Raw genomic sequence first — 26850 nt, 5'->3', positions numbered from 1 at the left:
GCATGCAGCACTCATTTAGATGACCTGAATTCAATTCCCAGCATCCACATCAGGCACTTACAACTGCCCAAAACCGTCTCCAGAGGACACAATGCCATCTCCTGAACTGAAGCACCTGCACTCATATGCACATGCTTGTACACTCACACACACACACACACACACGCACACGCACACTCACACGCACATCACATGCACATATGCACACACACATACACACACTTGTACACATGCACAAACACATAATTTTTTTTAAAAAAATCAAATTAAATTTTCTTTTAAAAAGGCAGATAAGGGGGTTGGGGACTTAGCTCAGTGGTAGAGCATGCCCTGGGGCCCACAGGAAACTATTAATAAAACCCTGAGACTAACCATTGGATAGCTCTGTTATTAATAACCTGGAGTCCTAAAGTGTTCTGCCAGGACTGGTGGCTCTAAGTCCAGCCTCATATAAGCAGACCAAGTTCAGGGTCAGCTTGAGCTGATCACAAGACCATGTTTCAGGAAAACAGGAAGGAGAGAGGAAGAAAACACGGAACAAAAAAACCCAGGAGCCTCTACACACCTAAGCAGGTGAGAAGAGGCACATCAAGCCCCTGGCCCCTGTGTCAAACAACAAATAAAGTAACTGTTAGAGCCACCTTTTGACTCTTCCTGCTTGACACTGTGGTTTCCATCGACTTTCGTGACCCACACTCAAGGTGTGACAGAGGGAATCTTTCTAACATGTCATGGACTGTCGACATGACTTGAAGCAGTCCTGTAGCACTGTAGCCTGTCATCACCAATTATGTACAGAGGTCAGAGGTGTTTATTGTTTAATCTCCAGCCCCATGTTCCTGGTCCTACTGTCAAAGCTTTTTAACTTCAGTTATCCCCTCTGATCTCTCTTCTTCATCTGCTGTGGTTTGAGTCCATCTGGAGTTTTGAGGAGACTTGAGAGGTTTGACCTGCTGTCTCCAAACTACCCCTGGGAATAATGTGGGAGTGATCAAGGCAGGGTGACTAGTATGGCCTGTCAGGTCCAGTTTGACCCCCCTCCCCCCACCTAATGAACAAGGGGTTTCATGGTTCAGATACTCAGGATTGATAGGGGTCTCTAATCTGGGAAGAAGCATTTCCTGCCAGACCACACCAGAGGCCTGACTGAATGTTTATCACCCCATTTTAAATACAAGGAGGGAGGAGAAAAGGAGGGGGGAGGGCAGGGGAGGGAGAGAGAGAGAGAGAGAGAGAGAGAGAGAGAGAGAGAGAGAATATGAATGAATATGAGTGTTTATGGGTGTTGGCTGGGGAATTCTCCTATTCTCAGAAATGTTTCATTCTGCCTTGGTTTACCATATCAGTGGGAACAAACCATTCTCATCAGAAAGTTCCTGGATGTGTATGAAATTCCCAGGAAAGAATTAGATCTGTGAGTACTCGTTTAGTGTGCCCTGGGCTCCAGTATCATACCTCTGGTGTTAGCCTGGCCTTGCCTCTTCTTAGTCATAGAAACCTGGGTGACTTCCTTAACTTGTCTGAACCTCGGTCCTTGTCTGTAGGCTGGAGACTGTTAGGAGAGTCACTCCCTCCCGGATCAGGTCCTGTTAGAACGGGTCATGTTGGTGATAACCCCAGCCTCTTGGCAGCAGCCAATAATTCTATTCACTTCCTAAGAATGGCAGCCGTACCCCTTCTGTGGGTAGGCTTGGCAACATGGAGAGGACATTTCATTTGTGGTCCCTGAGTAGGGAAGGTAGGCAGGTCTGTCCAACTGACTCCCAAGCTCAACATAAGCAGAGAAGTGAGGTCATGTCTCTGGGTCACATGAGTCGACGGGTATGGGAAAGCCTTTATAGTCAGTGAACAGAGCTGAGAGGCTGACATAATGTGAGGCTTCATGTGCACTTGTGCAGCCACAGACTGACCGTATGCTAGGAGTTTGTCCTGAAGGTGCTATCTGGGCCTCAACCAGGCCCTGCCCCGACAGTCAGGATTCTGGGCTTTGGGCTCAGGTAAGCTGGTGACTCTGGAACTGTACTGGACACCACGCTCTAATGACCATCACTAACACTGACAGTGTGAAGTTCCAATGTTAATACAGGCCGAATGTTGATCTGAATCCCCAAACCCTCCTAAGTAAGTACTGTGTGGATACTTAACTCATTCAGGCCTCAACAGGATCCCATTTTTATCCCTAAGCAGTTTGCCCAAGCAAATGCAGCCAGCAATAGAGCAACCCAATTCTAAATGTACTCTAGTCACCCCAAAACATAGCTATGAAAACTTTCTGGTCCCAACAAGTGAAGCCCATGCACCCCCAGACAACTGATGGCTGACCCCCACCCCCAACCCCACCCCCGTAGTACTTCGAACTTGTTTGGTGGCTTCAGGTTACTGACTTTAATGGGGTCTAATAGCTAAGGGTACACTGTATCATTCCTTGGTGCTGGGTGTGTGGGGGGTGGTGTGGGGGATAAGTTGTGGAGAATTGCTATAAAACAGGATGGTGGGGAGAAGGAACAACAGGGGCCACTCTGAAGTATCCTGTGACACATGAATAATGGAAGGGTTAATGAGAATGAGTGATGGTTAGAAACATTGGAAATTCCCACCTGAGAGGCATAGATGAGGTGGAATGAGTGAGGATTCCCTAATAAGGAGAAGTAGAGCGGGGAGCTAAGGAGAACTGTGACTCAGGAGCTGAGCTGAGACCTTGGAAGCTTTCCCCGGGGGCCCCACACCTGGGCATCCATCACCGTTCCCAAGAAGATTGGTTTGGCTTTCTTTCAGCCTAGAAGACTTCAATATCACATCACTATTGGGAGTGTTTTCTGCATTTCTCTGGACTGAGGTCCCAAACCTTTGAACTTTCCTCCAATGAAGTATAAAGTTCCCACAGAGATAAAAGAAATGCAGGAGAAGAAAAGTCTCTTTCTTCCAAACTCTAGCGCCTTCATGAAGGGTTCTAGCGTGCCAGGCCCAACAGAGGAGTGGGTGGGGAAGGCTGAGGTTTTACTTCCAAGTGTTGGTTTCTCCAATTTCCATATGATAAATGCTTGAGTGGGTATAAGGAGAAACTGTGTGAACAAGATGTTCTCAGATACCAAGTATCTGTGATTGAATGAGCCTCTGATTGTATGCAAGCAATACTGCTCTCATGATGCCTTACTATGGCAAAGTTATGGCCTTCTGGACCATGATCCTTCACTGTGGTGAAGTAATGGCCTCCAGAGCATTGGAGTGGGAGAGCGTCCCCCAGGTAGAATCCTGACCTCATCATTGCCTCTCTGCCATTCCTGTTGGCTTATAGAGCATTCAGGATGAAGGGAGCAGACTCATATGGCAGCCATGTGAGTCCTTGATTGTGCCTCTGGAAAACAGCCTGTGAATTAAACTCCCTCCTTCTACAAATGTGGCTGAGAATTGGCCATACTGAACACAAGTTTGAAACAATTTAAGGGAAGAAATATTTACTTGACTCACAATCCCAGAGGGCTCAGTCGATAGTTGCTTGGCTTGTGTATTTGGACAAAACATCACAGCAGCAGGAAGATGGGCTGAGGGGCTTCTTCATTTCATGGTGGATAGAAAGGGGCCAGGGATGAGATACTCCCACTTCCTCCAGGTATGCTCTACTCCCTAAAGTTTCCAAAACCTTCCAAAATAGTTTCCATCAGGGGCCAAGCCACAGGGGCCTTTGGGAACATTTCATACTCAAATTGTAACAAAGACACAGTGTCTGAGCAGTAGAACACACCAGAGTGGAACTCAGTTGGGCGGTAGTCTGTTAGAATCGGGTCATAATGAATTCAGGTGAAAATCTGGGTTATTTACACCCAAACTAGAGCATATGTCCACAACAGTGATAGTAGCTATACTTTGTGAAGGAAGGACAGCTATGCTCACTAGTTAGATGGGAGTAATCAGTTCCTTACATGGAAAACTAAATAAATAAATAAAAATGAATCCCAAAGTGGTAAGATACAAACAAACAAACAAACTTCCAGGGGCAGTGCAGAGGTTCAGTAGTTAAGAGCATTCACTGGTTGTTCTTGAGGACCCAGGTTCAATTCCCAACACCTGCATGGCAACTCTCACCTGTCTCTAACTCAAGGTCCAGAGTAGATATGATGCCCTCTTTTGGCTTCTCCTGGCATGCACATGGTGCTGGCACACACACGTGTACAGACATACAAACAGGCAAAATACCCATCTTCTGGTACAGATGAACAGATCTTAATGTCAGACTCCCTGAGGCTGGGAGTGTTGTTATTTTTAAAATTGAACTATTAGCTCCCTTTAAAATTGACAAATTAGACGTTTAGCTCCCTTGGGACAGGGACTCTGTTAATTAATTAGTTAGTTAGTTAATTAGTTAATTAATTAATTCTTTAAGACAAGGTCTCACTGTATAGCCTTGGTTGGTCTGAACTTGCTATGCAGGCCAGGCTGGCCTTGAGCTCACAGAGACCATCTTGCTTCTGCCTCCCAAGTACTGGGATTATAGACACGTGTCACCAAGACTGGCTTGTTGCTAAATTATTTGCACCAAGTGTGGTCCTTGGAATATGTTACGAACCCAGAAAATGTCTGTTGCATAGATATGATTTCAAAGATTCTACAAAGCCTGAATTTCTAAAAGGCAATTTGCCAATATCACTTTGAGTTCTGGCTTGCTTGCAGATATGAGTTATGTGAGAGGGAGATTTTAGTGAACTCCGTCTTGATTTTCTCTGAATCTAAAGAGATTGGGGATGTTTACATACACCTTGAGAGAAGGTAGCCCCCATAAAACATTAAAGTGTATTTTAAGATGTATTTATGACTTTTTATGAATACTTTTTATCTTAGGGTTTTACTGCTGTGAACAGACACCATGACCAAGGCAACTCTTATAAGGACAACATTTAATTGGGGCTGGCTTACAGGTTCAGAGGTTCAGTCCATTATCATCAAGGCAGGAACATGGCAGCATCCTGGCAGGCACAGTGCAGGAGGAGCTGAGAGTTCTACATCTTCATCTGAAGGCTGCTAGGAGAAGACTGGCTTCCAGGAAGCTAGCATGAGGGTCTTAAAGCCCACACCCACAGTGACACACCTACTCCAGCAGGGCCACACCTTTTAATAGTGTCACTCCCTGGGCCGAGCATATACAAACCATCACACTTTTTTTTTTAAATGTATTAAGATGTAATATAAAATGCCATCACATCTGGAGTACAGAGTGATAGGTATTGGTATGCATACAATACAGGCCATCACCACCAGAGTCAAGGCTCCCAGTAGCTTCTGCATCCTTCAGAGCCTCCTTTTCTACTCCAGCTCCACAACTGTCAGTCTAGCTGCCTTGTATCTAACAATTAAAACAATACTAATTAGAGGTAATGGTAATTTTCAATTATGGTTTGGCTAAAAGGTGAGAAAACAGAAGTATTAATGAAGGAAATTGGTACCCTCGCAACTCACTTGCCCTTGATGTTGAATTAGCTTGACTTGGCTACCTAGGGTTGGAGGCTATTGTGAAGGGTGGGGCAAGCCTAGAGAGAGGAGGTATTGCAGGCTTTTTACAGTCACTATGGAAGACATTTTTACAATCATAGAAACAGCACAAAGGTTATACACACAGCTCAGATACAAAACTGACCACCACAATTCATAGCGTGGATCTCGGCTCCATCTGATGTCATAAAAAGTTCCTCAGACTTTGAGTCTGTCTTGGAAGGTTCAAATGTCACACACTATTTCAGGACAAAGCATTTGAGGAACCCCCCCTCTGTGTGTGTGTGTGTGTGTGTGTGTGTGTGTGTGTGTGTGCTTGCGCACACTGATACCCTCCTGGTTACCCCTAGAGAAGATTTATTAGCCAGCACCAAAGTAAGGGGGAGTGGCCATATATGCAGAAAAAGATGAGGCCATGGGGACTATACCTTTATATAGAATGTATTTGGGGGCTGGAAGTTTAATGTGTTCCGTGGGCACCTGGTGCCATCTGGGGTCCTGAGGCTATGTAGGCTGAGCAAGATGGTGATTTCTGCTGTCCTCCTGTGGGAGCTTGCCTGCTGGTTGCAAGAGGAGGCAACTTGGTCAGATGGCAGGGTGCCTCAGGTAGAAGGTTGGCCAGAGAAAGCTGCTGTATATGAGTGGAACTCTGTTGGTTACATTTCTCATAGCTGTGACCAAATAACTGACATGAAGTATCCTGAGGAAGGAAGAGTTTTTCTGAGACTACAGTTGAAGAAGCGATATATATAGCCCACGGCGGCAGGCACGACAGCTACAGCATAAAGTAGCTGGTTACATTGATCCTCCTGCCTCAGCTTCCTTAGGGGTTGAGATGATAATCCTGAATCCCTAGCCTGGGCCAGTAGGCTTTACCACTAATTTTAGCAAATGTCCTCCTGTCCCCCGTGGTACAAATGGATGCTTGTGAAGCATTTGTGACAAGAGGCAGCAGCAGTTCTTTGTGAATAAGTGTCTCTGTAGACACATGGCATCTATGTGGTGTCATGTGTGTCATGTCTGATACCCCCACCCCCGTCACAAAGAAGAGAGAGAGGACAGTGAGGACAATGCCTCTGCTTGTCACGCTGCCCAAGAGATCAGCAGTGTGGTAAGAGTAGCCTTTTTTTTTTTTAATTAAAGTTGACAGCCCAAACAAGAGGCAGTATCCCTACCCTCATATTGTCTCCCTTCCCAGGCCAGGGAATCACAGCATGTTTCCTGCTCTTATCTCTTGCTCATATTAATCTTGTCTTTCCTTCAGAAGCATCTGAGATTGCTCTGCCCCGTGGAAGTGACATTACAGTGCACATCAAGCTGGTGAGCCCAGCCCTTCCAGTGAAATTCTGCTACATCGTCGTGTCTAGACAGCATGTGACTGAGTTGACTATCAGACCTGGAGAAAGAAAGTCTTTTACCTTTAGCTGCAACAATCCAGAGAAGCACTATGTCTTGAAGATTGAGAAGAATATTGGTGAGTCAGCCTTCCTGGGCTGCTGTGTGAGTCCCAGTCCCTGTTGCTCTTTCACAGGCTGTACCAGGCTCTGGTGCTGGAGACAGGTCCATTTTAAAGTATCGGCTTCCTAAGTTGGCTCTTACATGGCCAGTCATAGGCCCATGTGCTTCCTGTGGACTCATAGTTAATCTTCAAGAGAACCCAGGCAGACCAGACAGGAGCTCTGGCTGTAGTTATCTCTCTCTCTCTCTCTCTCTCTCTCTCTCTCTCTCTCTCTCTCTCTCTCTCTCTCTCTCTCTCTCGGCTTTCTACATACACTTATCTGTCCTAGAGTTCACTGTATAGACTAGGCTGGCCTGGAATCAAAGAGATCCCTGCCTTTGCCTCCCAAGTGCTGGGTTTAAAGGTGTGCATCAGGACACTCAACTTTAGTCTTTTGTTCTTATCCATTTGGCCACACAAGTCTCTTCACAGAGCCCAGGAGACACCCATAAACTACAAGTCTGTGGGTCTATGAGGCTCTGGTTCATGTGCTCAAAAGATCTAAAAAACAAGGGTCTCACCATAGGACATTTTTTGCTGCTATAACACAGTCCCTGAAGCTAGGTAATTTACAAAGACCAGATGTCTATTCTTACAGTCTTAAGGCTAGGAGCTCAGGGTAAAGGCATAAGAGGTGATATCCCTTCAACTTGAATCTTTCTGTAAAGCACCAGTGCCATGCTCCTCGTGACTTAATTACCTCAAGATGCACCATCTCTTAATATTGCCACGATGGGAATTAGGTTTTCACCTGTGGATCTTAGAAAGGACACAAATGTTCAGACCACAGCAGAATGGAAGTCAGAGAATTAGAAGGAGGTCGAGGAGGTAAGTGTAGTGCCCTGGGCCCTCCTCTTGTTCATCTCTACCCTTTTTGTTATTGACATTTTAATAAAGCATGTGTTACTTTGTAACCAAATAAGCAAAAAAAAATGACTTTAATTTTGAAAGAGGTCACCAAGGAGCCATCTCACAAGTGAAGCAGTTCAACACATTTGGTCCTTCAGCACTAGGAGGCCTGAATCCCTTGATGGGTAGGGAAAAATGTAGGCTTCCCACCTTGCCAAGGTGATAAGAAAGTATCAGTTCTAAAAATAATAGATATAGACCTGGGATTGGATCCAGTGGTGCGCCTGCCCCCCCCCCCCGTTGCCTTTCCCAACAGACATCTGGAAACTTTGAATGGAGTTTGACATCTTAGTTCTCATTCTGCAGCAGTTCCATGAAATGTATGAAAGAGTTCTGCTGGGCAAAATGAGCTATGAATCACTTCTGAGCGACACGTCCCTCTCTGGAAGGGAAGTGTCTGACATACTTGAGCTTTTTGCACAGGGCAGAATGCAGGAGATTTCTAGCCATGTCTGTCAGTGAATCACTTCCATTTCTGCATTCATCCTAAAAAGTAAAGCTTTTAGTGACAAAGGACAGTTGTATTCCCCTGCAATTCTCCTAGTGTTGAGTGTGGTGACAAAGTTGAGACTAGGTTCTTGACTGAGTTCTTGGTATAGAATCAAACCAGAAACCGTTGAGTAGTCCAAGCTATGGATAAGTCTAAGGCGCCGAATCTCAGGAGCTCTGCCTTGGTAGGGACTAAAATCCCACAGTGAACTGTGGAAAATGAGTGGATGACCAGTGAGCTGGCTCAGAGGGTAAAGGCACTGCCAAGACCGATGACTGCTTTGATTCCTGGAACCCACATGGTGAAAGATAGAATCAATTCCTATGAGTTATCCTCTGGGCTTCCGCATGCCCAGCAACACACACAAAAACATGAGTGGAAAGCTAAGAGCTGCTCCATATACACAATGACGTTTCTATGAGGTCCTAAAATAGCTATGGTCTTTATTGACACACAAGTCTAATTTAAGCCACATTAATCACTACTTTATCTGATTCTATTTTATTGGTTTGGCTGTGCAGTGCCCTGACATGAATGCAAGCTGACCACAGCTCAGCTCCCGTGCTGGGTCAGCTGCATCTGCAAGTGGCCCAGCGAACTCTAGGGTTGCTTTGCAGTAATGAAAGGCTTGATGTGGATGACCTCAGAGGTCTCAGACCGCTCTTGATTTCTCCTAATTCTATTTGGAGCTCTGTGTGTGTGTGTGTGTGTGTGTGTGTGTGTGTGTGTGTGTGTGTGTGTGCAGGCACATCCATGCGCATGCATGTGATGAGACTGATGTTCAGTGTCTGTCTTCCTCTCCTGTTATCCACTGTATTTTTTGAGACGGGGTCTCTCATTGAATCTGAAACTTACTAATTAGCTAGGTTGACTGGCCATCAAGTCAGCTCCGTAACTACAGGCATGTATCGCCCCACACAGATCTTGAGTGTGTGTAAGATATAATATTAATATATATATTAATGTGCACATACACAGACCCATGCATGCACATGCAGAGGCCAGAACTAAACACTTGGCATCTTCCGTTATTACTCTTGCCTTGAGACAAGATCTCTCACTGGCTTTTAGAAGCTTGGGTCCATTTGTCTCTTGGCCTCTCAATGCTGCAGTCCCAGGAATGCACTGGCATGCCTAGTTTTATTTATTTACTTTTTTTCCTTTTGGCTTTTTGAGACAGAGTTTCTCTGTGTAGCCCTGGCTGTCCTGGAACTCACTCTGCAGAAAGAACTCAGAGATCCATCTGCCTCTGCCTCTCAAGTGCTGGGATTAAAGGCATGTGCCACCACTGCCCAGATCCCATGTTCACCTTTTTATGGGGTACTGGTGATTTGAATTCAGGTCCTCATGCTCATAAAACAAGCATTTTCCTGAACCCTATCAGTAACACTTTCTAACACCCAAGTGGAGCACAAGTAAGGACCTACAGGTTCTTATTACACAACCAAAGGCCACTATACCTCCACATCCTCTACATACAGCACAAAAAACCCGAAGTGGCTTTGCCTGCTTTCTTTTATTTCAGTCTTCCCTGAATACTCCTTGATAGTAACAATCCTGTGGTTTTAAAAGGCTTAGGAAACACAATGTATCAAAGGATGTAATTAGCTATTAGCTCTAAGACGGTTCCTCTGCAGTGCTAATGGAGTTCAGAGAGCCTCAGAGCAGGAAGCTCACTACTTTGGGAATCGGGTGATTATGCCCCCGTATGTTAATGAGATGTAGAAGGAAAAAGAAGCTTAAAAGGTGGAGCCTGGCAGCGTGCCCTTGAAACCATGAAATTAATTTGCAAATACAGGAAGGACGTTACCCCAAGGTGCAGGCTCCCTGTAGCTCCTTTAGAAGGCCAGCTAGGGACAATTAACCAGATACCAAGCACACTGAGTCTGGGAAACAGTATTCGGTGTCTTCTTCAGTACACAGGTAGATTTGTGTGTGTGTGTGTGTGTGTGTGTGTGTGTGTGTGTGTGTGTGTGTGTGTGTATCCATATTATTACTTATCTCATTGCTGTGACAAAATGCCCTACAATAGCAACTTAAGGAAGGAGGGATTTTCATTTGGATCAGAGTTCCAAGGGATCCTGCCCATTGCAGTGGAGAGACACCAGGAGCAGGAGGCAGCTACTTACATTGTATCTCTAGTCAAGAAACAGAGAAAGATAAACGCTGGTGTTCAGCTTATTTTCTGCTTTTTATTCAGTTCAAGACCCCATCCCAGGTGAGGGTGCTGCCCACGTTGGAGACGGGTCTTCCCCCCCTTAACTAATCTAATCTAGAAAAAAATCTCCTAGGCGTGCCCAGAGATTTGTTGATACCAGACTCTGTCAGGTTGACAGTCTAGATTAACTACCACAAGGGGATGCACTGCACCTCCCGCCCTCACCCTCTGCCCCAGAAGCAGCAGCCCAGCCAGAGGAAAGTAAAAGAGGGAGCAGAGGAAACTGAGCATGGGGTAATCATTTCTGCTAAAGTCCAGCCTCTCCTTTGTGAAACAGAATGTTCCAGGGCTGAAGTGACACACTGTCAACCCCAGGTTGTACCACCTAAGGCAATGGAGCCAGACCTTCTCAGTCCTGCAACCCAGAATGAGACCTTGCCCAAGCCTTAGGCTACTCTGATCCAAAATAACTTCTCAACCAAGGCACTAAGTAAAGACCACCAGTGAGCAGTTAGGGGTGGTAAAAGCACCTGGAGCCTACTTTAGGGGCTGAGGAGGAAGAGCAGCATGGGCCTTAAAGTATCCTTGATCAAAAATTGTTTTGTTGTTTTGTTTTTTGCCTATGTTACAGACTGCATGTCAGGCCCGTGTCCTTTTGGAGAGGTTCGTCTTCAGCCATCCAAATCAGAACTGCCCATCCTCAACAGAACCTACATCTGGGACGTCAGAGCTCATAAGAGCATTGGCCTGGAGCTGCAATTTGCAACCCCTCGACTGAGGCAGATTGGGCCAGGAGAGAGCTGTGCAGATGGGGTAACCCACTCCATCAGTGGCCACATAGATGCCACCGAGGTCAGGATTGGGACCTTCTGCAGTAACGGCACCGTGTCCCGGATCAAGATGCAAGAGGGTGTCAAGATGGCCTTACACCTGCCCTGGTTCCACCCCAGGAACATCTCAGGCTTCAGTATTGCAAATCGATCGTCTATCAAACGTGAGCATGCACCTCCCATCCCCACTGTATGATCAGATGGACGTATTCCAGGGTATTCAACATGCAGTGTCAGCAATTTGTTTGCTTGCTTGCTTGACACAGGGTTTCTCTGTATCCCTTTGACTGTCCTGAAACTCACCCTATAGACCAAGCTGACCTTGAAATCCACCTTCATCTGCCTCCTGAGTGCTAGGATTAAAGTGTGTGCCGCTACTGCCCAATAGCTATTTTTTTTAAAGACATCTCAGGCTGGCTACAAGTTTACTATGTAACCAAGACTGATCTTAAACTCCTGAACTTCTTGCCTCCATCTCCCCACTGCCAGTATTACAAGGTACTACCAGGTCCAACTCTTTTGTCCCTTTTGCACACAATGTTTCGCAAAATGACACAGGAGGAGCAGGGTATGACAGCTTTGATCCTATGAGGAGTCAAACGCAGTCAGATCTCTGTGAGTTCGAGACCAGCCTGGTCTATAAAGAGAGTTCCAGGACAACCAGGGCTGTTACACAGAGAAACCTTTTCAATGGGGTCAGGGGGAAGACATGAGTTTGGTTGTACAGCCCTACTTTCACGGAGCACTGCTCTGACTTGGTCACCCTGCTGTCTTCTTTATGCCTGTCAGTGAGTCAACTGCTGTGCTGGTTTTCCTCACTCATGCTGCCTCAGGAGAATCAGTCTTGAAGGAGGCAGTGATCAACAGCTCAGCATTACAAAAAGTAACATTGTAGAAACTTGTAGAGTTTCTTGTAGAAACATTGTAGAAGCCAGGTAAATCATCTTAGAAGCAAAGGTAATACTCAAAGCTAATCACTTCCTTCTGTGCCCTAATGCTCTCAGTGGTGTGTGTGAGCACGTGTGTGTGTGTGTGTGTGTGTGTGTGTGTGTGTGTGTGTGTGTGTGTGTGTGTGTGTGTGTGTGAGACACTGCTCAGTTTCACATTCAGATCTGTTAGCAGCTTTAACTAAGGGCTGGGGACTATGTTAAACCCAAGGAGATGAGAATACATTGAACAAACTGGCTTCCCCCCAACCCAGTCAGTTATTAAACATTTGCTCACACACTGCTAATGGATCTTCGTTCCTAACCACCACCCTCAGTATAAATATGTGCAGCCTTACTTTCAAAGTCTGTGTTTCCCCAGTACTCCTGCCCTCAGCCATAGACAGGTAACAGCATCTCTTTTTCTGTTTTGGATCTGTCTCAACAGGCCTGTGCATCATTGAGTCAGTATTTGAGGGTGAAGGCTCAGCAACCCTGATGTCAGCCAACTACCCAGGAGGCTTCCCTGAAGATGAGCTTATGACCTGGCAGTTTGTTGTCCCTGCACACCTAAGGGCCAGCGTCTCCTTCCTTAACTTCAACGTCTCCAACTGTGAGAGGAAGGAAGAGCGTGTTGAGTACTATATCCCAGGATCCACCACCAACCCGGAGGTGTTCAGGCTGGAGGACCAGCAGCCAGGAAATATGGCTGGGAACTTCAACCTCTCCCTGCAAGGCTGTGACCAGGATGCCCAGAGCCCAGGAATCCTTCGACTCCAGTTTCAGGTCCTGGTCCAACGTCCACAGAATGAAAGCAGTGAGTAATCCATGCCCTCCCTCCTCCCGTACCTGTGTTGCTTAGGTGAAGTGGCTACCCCTTCTGCATATATAGCAGACTCTGGACTCTGGACACTGCAGGAGTTTCAGGAAGTGAGTGTTACACGTGGTGACAGACTCACGAGTAGACACTGAGCAGAAGCTTTCGCTTTAGCATAGTAAGAAGCAGGCAGTCCTGCATTCAAGGTCATAGCTGGTTTGAATTTGACTTCTGCTCTTTTAATTTTTAAAGATTTATTTATTTATTATATTTAAGTACACCGTAGCTGTCCTCAGACACACCAGAAGAGAGCATCCAGATCTCATTACAGATGGTTGTGAGCTGCCATGTGGTTGCTGGGATTTGAACTTGGGACCTCTGGAAGAGCAGACAGTGCTTTTAACCACTGTGTGTGTGTGTGTGTGTGTGTGTGTGTGTGTGTGTGTGTGTGTGTGTGTGTGTGTACACTGTATGTGCAGGTGCCGCTATAGCATTCTGAGTCACCTGATGTATGTAGGTGCTGAGAACTGAGCTCAGATCCTCTTTTAGAATAAGTGCCCTTACTTCTCAGCCATCCCTCTCGTCCCAGCTAGTCTGTTTTCAATGACATTGAAAAGGCTATGAAAAGTAGCCTCGAAAGACCTCTCTTGCATTGACCCTGCAGTGGGAACCAGAATGTCAGTCAACATCATCCATAACAGTGGAGAAGTATCTGTCATAATTCTTGACTCACCACCACCACCACCTTAGACAAACTCATTTTAAACCCTGTGCTAAACATACCAAACATTACATACTCCTAGCTAATTCTAATGAAACCAGACAATTCAGAGGTGTGTGGAACCAGTCTTGACTCTGTCTTGAGCCTTATGGCTCAATAACAGTAGAGCAAGCTCAGAATCCAGAGCTTCTCAGAGGAAGAGAATGGCATAGGAAGTACTGAGAAATGTGTGGGGTACGTGAATGTACGGTGTATATGTATGTGTGTATGTAATGTGGGGGGTGGGGTGTGTGTGTTTGTGTCTGTAGGAGTAGGGTGTGTATATATGTGTGTATGTGTGTGTTGGTGTATCTCTGAATATGCTCATTCCGCAACAGGTGACGTGTCACTTGGTCACTTCACATGGTAGCTGCCTCTCCATGACTCACACCTTGTCTTTGTGGTTTCAGATATAACCTACATGGTGGATCTGAGTCAAGAGCGAACCATGTCGCTCACCATCGAGCCTCGGCCAGTCAAACATGGCCGAAGGTTTGTTCCTGGGTGTTTCGTGTGTCTAGACTCTCGGACTTGTAGTACCAATGTCACCCTGACGGCTGGCTCCAAACACAAGATTTCCTTCCTGTGTGATGACTTGGCTCGCCTGTGGATGAATGTGGAGAAAACCCTAAGTATGCCCTTACCAAAAACCCTGACTGTATCATTACCCAGAAGCCCAGACAGCATAGGTTCTCCCCATCCCTTGTCTCAGATGTGCACGGTGCACACGCTCATGCACACACACACACACACACACACACACACACACACACACACACACACATGCCACACGTGCAAGGGGTCAGGGGATAACATATGGGAAACGTTTTCTCCTTCTGACATGTAGGTTCCAGGGATCAAACTTCGGTTGTCCAGTTTGGTGGCATGTGCCTTCACCCACTGCACCATCTTGCCCTTAGTGGAGCTTAGTAGGCGGGTTATAAAGGGTATAGTCTGAAATGATCACTGAAGGAAGGTGAACAGGATCAAGAGAGAGAATCTGCAAGTGCTGACACACCTAGTTAGGACAGGAGTCTGCAGAACATTCATCACAGCAGGCTCTGCATCCCTGTTTGTCTCCGCCCAACCTGCAAGCCTCCCTGGGGAAGTCCTCTCCTCCTTTGCTCAACTGCACCGTCCCTGTCTCCACTTACCTACTTCCTGACTCCTTGTCTGTCAAGGATTTAAACTCCTGGGTGACAGAGATGTAGTTTAGTTGGTAGAATGCTTTTCTAGCATGTATTAAGTCATGACTTGGCTATGTAAGCTCAAGCCCAGCCTGAGAAAAAAATGAAAACCTGACAAAACAAACAAAATTGACTTAGCCTGGCTCCTTCTGTGGCTTCTGTGAGTCTTAACAAGTGCAGCAAAACTCATACACAGGACTGGACAAGCGGTTCAGTTGGTACAGTGATTTCCTAGCACAACACCCCAGGCTATCTCCAGCAATGCACAAACCATGCATTCACCCCTGAAATCTTAGTACTTGAGAAGGGAACACAGGAAGATCAGAAGTTCAGGGTCATCTCTGGCTACATAGTTTCAGGCCAGCCTGGGCTACATGAAATCTTGTCTTGTCAAAAAAAAAAAAATCTAAGCCAGATGTACTAGTGCATGCTTTAATCCCAGCTCTAGGGAGGCAAAGGTAGGTAGATATGAGTTCAAGGCCAGCCTGGTCTACACAGAGAGATCCAGGACAGCCCGAGTGGGATAAAGAGAACCTATCTGAAAGAAAAGAAGAAAAGAAAAATCAGTCACCTCCAGCTGAGACACCATGATCCTGACAGGAGACTGAGGATCCTGGAGCTAGAGCAGCAGGAAGCCACCCAGTTAAGAAGTGGTGGGGTACAATGCAAGTTGAGATGGCCATGATGTCACTCACGCTCTAACATGACAGGGAAATGTGGGGGACATGTTGGGGTAGAGACTTGTGTCTTAGCATCCCAGACAAAGGAAGACACTAACGAGAAGAGTTTTTCTGTCCCGAATACTCACAGGAGCTTGGCTGCAAGGATAGAGAGTAGACAGGAAAGCTAGTGAAAAGCCAGGAACAGAAAGGAAAAGCAGGCAGCCCCTGATTCTGTCCTTAGGCCAAGCTGCATGCCAAGGACGGTGCACTCCACCTCCCACCCCCTTGCACACAGGTACTACCGACTTTCTCTTCCAGGCTGTCTGGACCACCGCTACTACTACGGGAAGTCCTTCAACCTGCAGGTGCCTAAGGACATCCTCCAGCTGCCTGTGCAGCTGCATGACTTCTCCTGGAAGCTACTGGTGCCCAAGGACAGGCTCGGCCTTATGCTGGTGCCAGGCCAGAAGCTACAGCAGCATACACGAGAGAGGCCTTGTAACACCAGCTTTGGTTACCAGGTGGCCAGCACCACCCCTGGCCAGGACCTGTACTTTGGTTCCTTCTGCCCAGGAGGCTCCATCGAGAAGATCCAGGTGAAGCAAAATAGCTCGGTGACACTGCGAACCTATGCCCCCGGCTTTCAACAAGAAGTCTCCAAGCAAGTCCTGACAGTGTCTTTAATACCATACTTCAAAGGTACGTATTCCCTTGCCCATCCACCACTAACCCCTCTAAGCCGTTCATGTTAGACATTCATTGCATCTTGTATAAACCTGTATTCGTTACTTTCCTGTCATGTGATCAAATACATGAGGAGGAGGAGCTTAAGGAAGGGTTTATTTTAGCTCACAGTTTGCAGGCACAGTCCATCGTAACGAAAATTTCCCATGGAAATTTCCAGATCTTATAAACTTGAAATCAATGTTTCTGGCAGTAAGAGGTATGGCTGGTAGATAACAAGACAAAGAATCAGGTTCTAGTGTTTTAGAAGCTGACAGGGGAAAAATGAGAAATGACAAATCATCCCCAGCCCTGGGTTGTTTATATGATTCTGCTTTGACAGTTCAGTATGCCATGGAGAGCATAGCGGAGGAGGGGGTGGTTACTGGGGAAGAAATATCAGGGGCAAAGGTTACATTAGAGGTCAGGAATAGTTGTGTTCCATTAGAGATCAGGGTTGGTTGTGTTACATTAGAGGTCAAGGTTGGTTGTGTTACATTAGAGATCAGGGTTGGTTGTGTTACATTAGAGATCAGGGTTGGTTGTGTTACATAAGAGGTCAAGGTTGGTTGTGTTACATTAGAGGTCAAGGTTGGTTGTGTTACATTAGAGATCAGGGTTGGTTGTGTTACATAAGAGGTCAAGGTTGGTTGTGTTACATTAGAGGTGAGGGTTGGTTGTGTTACATTAGAGTCATTTGAATTTGGCTGAGACCTTTATTTGAGGCTGACTTTTCAATGCCAAAGTGGGAAAAAAATAGATCTTTGGCGATAGATTAAGGTCAATCCAGATTGACCTGATTGCTATCTCCAAGATTACCAGGGAATCCCCTTTAGGAAGCCTTTGAAAATCAGTTATTCTCCTTAGGTCAGAATGTTAGTTCTTACCTTATCTGGAGCACACAGTGGACCTGCGGGCATGTTGGAAGCCCTTTCAATGTTTCGATTCTAGATTTCTGTCCATCTTTTTCCTTTTTGCTCTGTGGGGCAGACATAGATATATTCCACTCCCACAGCAGAGTGGGGCAGGGGGATTGCCATGTTGGGAACATTTCTGAGAACCCTCTTTTGGCAAACTCTTCTGATGTTTGTCTGAAATGAACCTGGGTACCTATTCTAATAGAGGGCTATCCTTCACTAACCGATACAATAACCATGTAAATCAATCATATGAACCAAAATCAATGTTGAACAAATGAAAAAAATATGAGCTTCTGTTGTGTTGGCTTTCCATTGCTGAGATAAGGAACTTACATGCAGGAAAAGTTTACTTTTGCTCACGGTTTCAGACTGAACGCCATCCTTGGTAGATCCAGTCACTGTTGGGGGTCCGTGTTGAAACAATACATCATAGTAGAAATGTGTAATGGGAGAGGCTGCTCACCTCATGGTCTTCAAAAAGCAAAAAGAGAGTAAGGGACAGGTTCCCAATAACCCATTTCCTTCTACTTGACCTCTATCCGGATAGGTCCTATCTCTTCCCGGTAGTACTATGGACCGGTTGGTGACTGGGCCTGTACCACACGGCCTTCAGTGGATTGTTTAAAATGAAATGCTGCCTAAGCCAAGTTCCCACCATCACAGCTTCTGGGTTAACGTCTCCAACTGCAGCTTAGATGCTAACTATATACTTGGCACTGTGAGCACATAGTAAGTGCTCCACCGGTGCACATGAGTAATGGCTACCTACTGAACAGTTGTAACAGAGAACATGCCCATCATGGCAGAAAGTTCTGCTGGATGGCGCTGGTGTAGACTGTTCAGCATCCCTTACACTCCCTTTTCTCTCCATTCTATTGCGTGAGACAACATTTGTCTGGATCTCTTCCCTTTCCTGCAGAGGAAGGCATCTTCACCGTGACCCCAGACTCAAAAAACAAGGTCTACCTGAGATCACCCAACTGGGACCATGGCCTGCCTGCCCTCTCCTCAGTGTCTTGGAACATCAGCGTGCCAAGCAACCAAGTGGCTTGTCTGACCTTCTTCAGAGAGCGTTCTGGCTTGGCCTGTCAGTCAGGGCGAGCATTCATGATCATCCAGGAGCAGCAGACCCGGGCAGAGGAGATCTTCAGCCTGGAGGAGGAAGTGCTGCCTAAGCCAAGTTTCCACCATCACAGTTTCTGGGTTAACATCTCCAATTGCAGCCCCATGAATGGCAAGCAGTTAGATTTGCTCTTCTGGGTGACTCTTACCCCAAGGACTGTGGGTAAGCACTTTCGGAATCTCCTGGAGATGGTGAAGGAAAAAAAAATTGGCATTTGAGGGGTAGGGAACAAGCTTTTGAGGCAAGTTGGGAATCAGATTGAGTCATATCTATCCACATATCAGTCAGCTATTGTACAGCATTTATTATTGTTCACACATTGTCTGGGTGAGTCTGTTCTGAGCTAGGCTTATTGGGCTCACTTATTATTCATCTGCAGGCTGCACAGGTTGATTATAAGACTTTGCTGGTCTTGACTATATACTGACATTCACAAAGGTCCCAGCCAAAGTGATCTGAGACAATGGCCCTGTTGAAAAAAAGCACAAGACACCAAAGGAATCATAGAAGGAACAAGAACAACACATCTTCTGCCACATTCTCTTGACTCATCTGGATCCTTCTGCCATAATTCTTCACTCTTGAACTCCATGATCTATGTAGGAATTCTCTTCACTCCTGGGATCTTCATATGTAGAATGAGGATGAAAGATCATAAGAATTCAGCAATGAGAATTAAAATATAAGGACCTGGAGAGGGAGGGAGGGGGTAAGGAGAGAAGGAGGAGTAGGGGAGGGAGAAGAAGAAAAACCACCACTAAGAACTCCCACCTCTGAGGTTACCTCTTGGGCCTTATTCCTTTCCTACTCTCCATTTCAGTCACTTATTTGTGTGTCCTCTGAATCTCATCCTTTGTTTCTTCTTGAGCAAGCAAGGAATCCTAAATCCCTGTCTAGGGTGGTGTCCCCTCTCAGATCTGTGCTCTTTTCCCATTGTTCAGTATGGGAGAAGACAACCCAGGTGAAATGACCTGGTCCTTCCCTCCTTCTGATGTTTGAGTCTCTGCTCTCCCCTCTGCTCCTCTGTTCTTCCTTCTCTAAGACAGCCTGGTGACTGGGGAACACACCCAGTGGAAGCCAGGAGCAGCCATTAGGTGGATGGTTGGTGCCCCACCCCCATCTGTTTCATGTATCTAAGTGCTACGTACAAACTATTCCAAATTGTATTGGCTAGACCAGTGGTTCTCAACCTGTGGGTCACAAACCCCACAAGGGTGGCCTATCAGATATCCTGCATATCAGATATTTCCATTATGAATCATAACCAGTAGCAAAATTACAGTTATTAAGTAGCAACAAAATAATTTATGGTGGGGGTGGGTCACAACAGTACGAGGAACTGTGTTAAAGGTCACAGCATTAGGAAGCTGGAGAATCACTTGACTTAGTAACTGTTTTGTTTGCTCATAACTATGGTTCAGAAATTCAGACAACACAGTGGTTCATATGCATATACTAATAGTTCAAATGGAGACATGAACCTGGGACCTTGGTTTTCCCTCTTGGCCCAGCTGAGTTTTATACCCAGAGAGACTCTGCGTGACTAACATGAGTGGCCTCTACATAATCAAACTTGTAATATACTAGCTGACTTCCTCTCATGGAAAAGTACAAGCTGACAGTTTCTTTAAAGATGAGGCTCAGAACTGACCCAGTCACCTTCAGTTTCATAGCCCCTCTACTCAAAAGGGAAGAAGCCAGGGACTGTAGACTTATCAAGTTCTTCCTTATGCTAACTCTCTCATCTCTTCCTTTGCCTTCTGGTCTCTGCTCACAGATTTGACTGTCATCATTGGTGCAGCAGGAGGCGGAGCTCTGCTGCTGTTTGCCCTGGGGCTCATCATCTGCCTTGTGAAAAAGAAGTAAGTGGAATCTCTCCAGCTATCTGATGATTTGATGCCTCCTTGGCTCATACTCAATGGATGGGATGGATGGATGGATGGATGGATGGATGGATGGATGGATAGATGGATGGGTAGATGGTGAATGGATGGATGTATGAATGGATGGTGGATGGATAGATGGATGAATGGTGGGTGGGTGGATAGATGGATGGTGAATGGATGGATAGATAGATGGATAGAAGGATGAATGGATGGCAGATGGATGGGTAGATGGATGGTGGATGGATGGATACATGGATGAATGGATGGCAGATGAATGGATAGATGAATGGATGGTGGATGGATGGTGGATGGATGGATGGATAAGTGGATTTAGACAGGGTCTCATATATCTCCAGCTGGCCTTGAACTTCCTATCTTCTTATCCTCTTCTACCTCCTTGAGTGCTCAGACTACAGACATGTCTCTACATCTAGCTTATTCATGTCAATGATGTTTGGGGTTTTTGCTTCCCAGTTCCCCACAAAGATCAATGTTAAATATTCTTACCAAGGGTAAATTACAGTTTCATGGGGTGGGGAGGCACACCTGGGAGAACACACACACACACACACACACACACACACACACACACACACACACACCGGCCCACACAGATGCTCACACAGTGACATCCTGGCTCCAGCACAAGTCTCCTGTGTTTGCTTTTGAAGCTGTTGGTAGCCACTCCCACTGCTACCTGGAGAGTAAACAAGCCTTTTGCCCTGACTTGCTCTCTGGTTTCTTAAACAAACTATTTTGTGCGTATCTGTGGGACTGCAAACCAAAAGGTGGCCCCAGAGCTAAGAGGACACAGGGCCTGATTAACAACAGCTTCATCTACTTGAAAGGTAAATGAGTCTTTAAATAACATCTACTTTGACACCAGACTTCACCAATTCTCCTATGTCTGATTAGAATGAGAGAGATCTCTATTTACTTTATCATGATTTGCACCTTCTTGAAAGAAAAAAAAATTCTGTGAGTGTGCAGGTGTGTGTGGTACACACGTGTGTTCTGGTCTTGTTGTGGAAGCCAGAGAACATCAGATGTCATTCCTCAGTTTTTTAAAATTTCATAATTTTTTTATTGTGTGTGTGCGCGCACACACACACACACACACACACTCATGGATACACGCTTCAGCCCATGTTTGGTGGTCAGAGAACAATCTGTGAGAATTGGATCTCTCTTTTCACCATGTGGATCAAACTCAAATAACTCAACAGGCTTGCTCAGCAGTGAGCCCCCACAGTATGCCCGTCTCCTCCCCCACACTGGGATTACAAACACATGCAACCATCCCAGCTTTTTACATGGATACTGGGCTCTGACCTGGATCTCACGCTTGCACAGCAGCCGCATTACCAAACTATCTCCTTAGTCCCCAAACTTTTTATTTTATGTTTTTAATTCACTATGGCCCTAGGCAAATTCCTGCTGTGCAATGAGACTATCTTAAAACGTCCAACTGTTGAGGAATGTCTGGCTTCTTCCTGGTCCTGGAAGACTTTTCCAGTGAACTGCATGTTATTACATAAGAAAGCAAGCTTCCTTGTCTGGGGATACAGCATGTGCCACTAGCTGAGACGCATGCTTTTAACACTGAGCCCCTGGCAGATTTGGATTGGGTTGCGAGGAAGAGTCCAGCTATCATGCCTCCTTCTCCAAACTGTTCCAGCAGGCAGTCTCTCTGTGGTCTCCAACTACATAAGGCTACTGGCTGACAAGCTTGCGTGAAGCCTGTGTGTGTGTGTGTGTGTGTGTGTGTGTGTGTGTGTGTGTGTGTGTGTGTGCGTGTGTGTGTGTAGGGGGAAGGTTCTGTAAGGACTAGGGGAAATACTGACACTTCTTTCTGCTGTAGGTGTTGAGGGTCTCCTTGGCAATAGGACTATGTAATGTACTGGGGCAATAAATCAGGGGCAAGACAGTCTTTCCCATAATCCACCAGTAGAGGGGAAAAACCAGGCACTGTGAGGACGTGAGGGAGGATGTCTGCTGAGGGCCTCATGCAAGAGTCTGGGGAGCTGGTCAACACCAGATGGATTTTTACCTCACAAAAGCAGAGTCCTGGATTAGTGAGCTGCCAGCCTTGGCATTCTACAGCCCATTATGCTAATTGGACTGACAGCCTCCTTTTGAGTCAGCTATTGTCCAAGTCCCCTGCTGCTTTGTTCATGGAAGGCAAAGCTGTGTGCCTAAGGCAGACATGCCAACAACTGTCCACATCTGAGTACCAGAGAACACCACACACCCAAAGCTAATGGCCTCACCAAATCCTGGGTTTTGGTTTTGTCTGCACTTTAGCATTTTTCCCTGGTGGCTGCTGTTGATAGGATGGGACAGGGTCACTCAGCTAATGATGAGCTGTTCTGTCTTCAACTCTAGCAGAAAATTAGCTAGCTTGTACCCTTCTCTCCTCCTGAGTCATGGACATCAACTGTTCAGAATTAGTTAATCAGCTTTGCTCTGTGCAAGAGAGGCAGCAGTATTAGTACCGGGAAGCACTGAATGTTCTAGAAGGTCAGCCTGGGCATGCTGAGCTGATGTGGTTTAGAAAGGCTTGTGCATCCCGATTACTGGGAAGAAAAGGGGGGAGAAATTACTGGGTATCTCCATTGTTGGTTTCCCTAAAGTCTATCAGAGGCAAAAACAAATTCACTTAAAGCACCCCTTCCACTTCTGATCCTTTAGTTTCCACCTTGGAAACCTGAGACAAGAGCTATTTGCTTAAGGATAGCCCCTAGTATAGTTTCATTTTTAGATGCTAACAGCCTGAAAGGGCAAGGTGAACTAGGCTTAGAATTAGGCTTAGAACCCCAAGGATTCCTATGTGTCATTTTATCTGTGTCCTCATTCTGTTGTGTCACTCTTTACAAACAGGAAGAAGGTGGACAAGGGTCCTGCTGTGGGTATCTATAATGGCAATGCCAATACCCAAATGCCCCAGACTCAAAAGTTTCAGAAAAGGCGAAAGGACAATGACTCCCATGTGTATGCTGTCATCGAAGACACCATGGTGTATGGGCACCTGCTGCAGGACTCGGGTGGATCCTTCATCCAAGCAGAGGTGGACACCTATCGGCCCTTCCAGGGCCCCATGGGAGACTGCCCCCCCACGCCACCCCCTATATTCTCCAGGACCCCAACTGCAAAGTTCACTGCAGACAAGCTGGCTCCTAGTAGCCCTCCTGAGTCTGAGAGTGAACCCTACACTTTCTCGCACCCCAACAAGGGGGAAGTAGGTGTCAGGGATACTGGCATCCCCTTACTTAACATCCAAGGACCAATGGAGACTGAAGAGTAATTCAGCCCCTTTCCAAAGACTTTGCTGAGACAATAGCACCAGGCATTGAGAAATGAAGAACTGTCCCATCCAGAAGTCAGAGGGAAGTGCGATCAGCTAGAAGGAATTTTGCAAGGTGCCATCAACTCCTGGTTTTCTGGTGGACTGCTTCCAGTGATGAGAAAATCATGGCTTCTGATGGGGACACCGTCCTAAAGCTCAGGCCTTCCTGAACTCAGGTTGTGTTGGGGCTGGCCACAGGGACAGAAGAGAGACACGATCCACCCAGACAGGACTACAGTGAGCCCTGAATGCCTAGATTCCCAATGACAAGCAGACTGACTCCCAGGCTCTCCACTTGAGGTTTCCGCTCTCACTGGAGTCCTATGGATGAAAATGACAATGTGCCTTATTTTTTATTAGTAGTAGTCATATTTGTTTGGCAGTCCTACTGTGTGCTTTTAAAAAGTTGGATGTGGAGCTGGGGGTGTGGCTCAGTTGGTAGAGTGCTTACCTAACATGCACAAAGTTCTGGCCTCCGTGCTCAGCACAGCATAAAAGCAGGCAGAATGGTACACACCTGTAATCTCAGGCGGATCAGAACTTCAAGTCATCATCAAGCATGAACTGAGTTGGAGGCCCTCCTGGTCCGTATAAGATCCTCTTGAGAACACGCACAGCTTTTTTTGACCGCTGTAGTAATAGCTTGTGCTAACTGGTCTGGACAGCCATGCTTTGGTTTTTGCAAACCACTTGATAAATGTGCACCTGTCAGGGAGATTGACATCTACCCAGCCAGAAGAGTATCTGCATGTATGTATCTCTTATGCACTAAGAGATTTCCCAATCCTCCCTGACTGCATACAGCTGCCCCACTGCAGAATTGATCACAGATCCCCTCATTCCTTACTCCGAGAAATAAGAGAAATTTCCTTGAGCTGCCCTGTGTGGTGTGTGACTCTCCCAACTGCAGCAATACTTTGACATGTAAACAGAAAATTTGAGAGTAACTTGATCCTTTGAAAATATATAAATATAGATGGTGGTTGTACCTTTAATCCCAGAACTCAGGAGACAGAGGCAGGCATATCTCGGTGAGTTTGAGGCCACCCTGGACTATATAGTGAGTCCTAGGACAGTCAGGGTTCTAGAAACCCAGTTACACAGAGAAACCCTTTCTTGACAAAACAAAACAAAACAAAAAACAAAAAGAAAAATGAAATACTGTAATACACACACACACACACACACACACACACACACCAGTGACCGTCTGTATCAATTTCATGGTATTACTACAGCACGTCTTTGATGGCTTAAAAACAGCATCAATACAGTTCTAGAGAATTCCCAAACTAGCTTGCCTGAACTAAAATCAGGGTGTCAGTAAAGCTGTGCTTCCAAGGCTCTCAGAATCCCCTTGCCTTTCCCAGCATCTATAAGCATCCATGGCCGGGCGAGTCTCTCTCGGTATGGCTGGTCACTAATTGAACTACTTGACACTTTCACTTGCAGATCCAATGTAGTTCCCATGTCAGCAGCCTTAACTTAATCACCAGGGGGCAGTCCCTTTACTGTGTGTCAGGTACAACATCCACTGGCTGGGAGGTGTGAGCATCTCTAAAAGTAAGAGGAGGACACCTGCTTCTCCCACCCTCCTGCCACTGGTACTCGAAGGAGACCGTACAAAATGACCCAGCATAAAAAGTGTTTGGTTGAGCCTGTTGATATTTTTTTTAAGTTTTAAATTTATTTTTCCTAAAATTCCATCCCAAAGGACTTGTTCATGCTGGATGAATATCCTTGACCAGAGATGCCCAGCTAAAGTCACTCACAGGTGACTCTGCCCCTCAAATAGGACATCCAGGATAAATTAGTCCCCATCTTGCCTGGTTGCCTTTACTCTGAGGCTATGTGCTTGTGGCTTAGGTTGACACTGAATTGTACAAAAAGCAAAGGAGGAGTTTCCATCACTTACAGAGTGAGGAGACAGCAAAAGTTCCTCTTGCTGTGATGTAGAGGGGAAACCACAGTAGTGTAGACTACACACAGAGTTCAGGACTCTGGCAAGCCTTCTCCAAGAAGTAAGTCTGATTCACGATGCTCAGGGAATTGACCTTAGAAAGGCTACATCTTGCTCTTGCAGCCTCTGAGACAGAGCTCCTGGCCCTTTTGAGCTCTCTCCAACAAGGAGAGGGTTCACTTTCGTCTAACTCCTTTCCAGGAGAGAAGGTTGTCTCTTACCCAGCTACCCAAGGTGCTGATAACCCTCCATGAAGGGCCAGGGACAACTGTGGCTCCTTCCATCACCTGGAATCACCGTGCTGAGCCTCTCCAATGCCTTCTCCCTTCAAGCACCCCTTGAGGAGACAGTCAGTCTCACATGTTGGTTCTTACTGTGTGTCAGCTCAGTACCCTTCTACCTTGGCTCTGCTGAGGGCATGTGGCTGTGTATGGAAGGAAAAGGTTAACTCTTCCATGGGGACAAGCCAAAGTCCATCAGCTGTAACCGCAGTACAGGTTGGAGGACCAGTCTGTGGATCTGCAAAGCGCATATGAAAATTATTTATTTAATGACAGATAACATCTTATCCATTTACTTTTATAAATAAACAGATTTATAAATAAATGTGTGTCCATTTGTTTAACGCTGCTGTCTGTGCCGTTCCTGTAGAGGCCCTCGTTCAAAGACCATTTCTTTTCACAGGCCCCACACTGGCCACATGGTGACTGGAAATGTGTCACATCTTGGCAGCTAGTGATGATGTATCCTAATGTCACTGGGTCCCTGGGGCAGATGTTGGAAATGCCTGGTTGCTAACAGGATCTCTCGCTGAATGTGGAACTCCCAATCTGGCTAAACTAACTGGGCAGTAAGCTTCAGGGATTCTCCAGTGTTGCAGGGTATCTAATCATAGTGTGAACCCTGATGTGTGTTATTTACTGGAAAAAAAAAACTTTTCTAGTTGTGGTGTGGCTCAGTCCTAGCACACAGCTCTGATCCCTCTGGCTGGAGTACAGATTTGCCCTTAGTACACACCTTTAATCCCAAACAATGGAGGTAAATTAGTTACCTTCATGGGTAAAGGAAGCACCCATGTTTGAAAGTGATGTCTAATTGAGTGGCAGACAGTTGAGAGGCAGTTTTTGTTGTTGGTGGTGGTGGTGGGGTTTTTTTGTTTTTTTTTTTTTGT

General features: G+C 46.1%; 1 protein-coding gene across 1 annotated transcript in view; it reads left to right on the top strand.

Annotated features, from left to right (window-relative positions):
* Window positions 1–26282, top strand: part of Cdcp1 (CUB domain containing protein 1) — a 36508-nt gene extending 10226 nt beyond the window's left edge. Inside the window, 8 exon segments of the mRNA NM_001106869.1 lie at window positions 6749–6958; window positions 11171–11533; window positions 12744–13112; window positions 14283–14504; window positions 16040–16420; window positions 18284–18649; window positions 20265–20349; window positions 23254–26282. Of these exon segments, the coding sequence (NP_001100339.1) occupies window positions 6749–6958; window positions 11171–11533; window positions 12744–13112; window positions 14283–14504; window positions 16040–16420; window positions 18284–18649; window positions 20265–20349; window positions 23254–23677 (2420 nt within the window). The 3' untranslated portion in view covers window positions 23678–26282.
* Window positions 26283–26850: the final 568 nt, after the last annotated feature.

This window comes from Rattus norvegicus, chromosome 8 (assembly GCF_021556685.1).
Source record: "Rattus norvegicus strain SHRSP/BbbUtx chromosome 8, alternate assembly SHRSP_T2T, whole genome shotgun sequence".
NCBI lineage: Eukaryota > Metazoa > Chordata > Mammalia > Rodentia > Muridae > Rattus > Rattus norvegicus.
The sequence above is the reverse complement of the archived record's forward strand: the minus strand, read 5'-3'. Positions and strand labels throughout refer to the sequence as shown.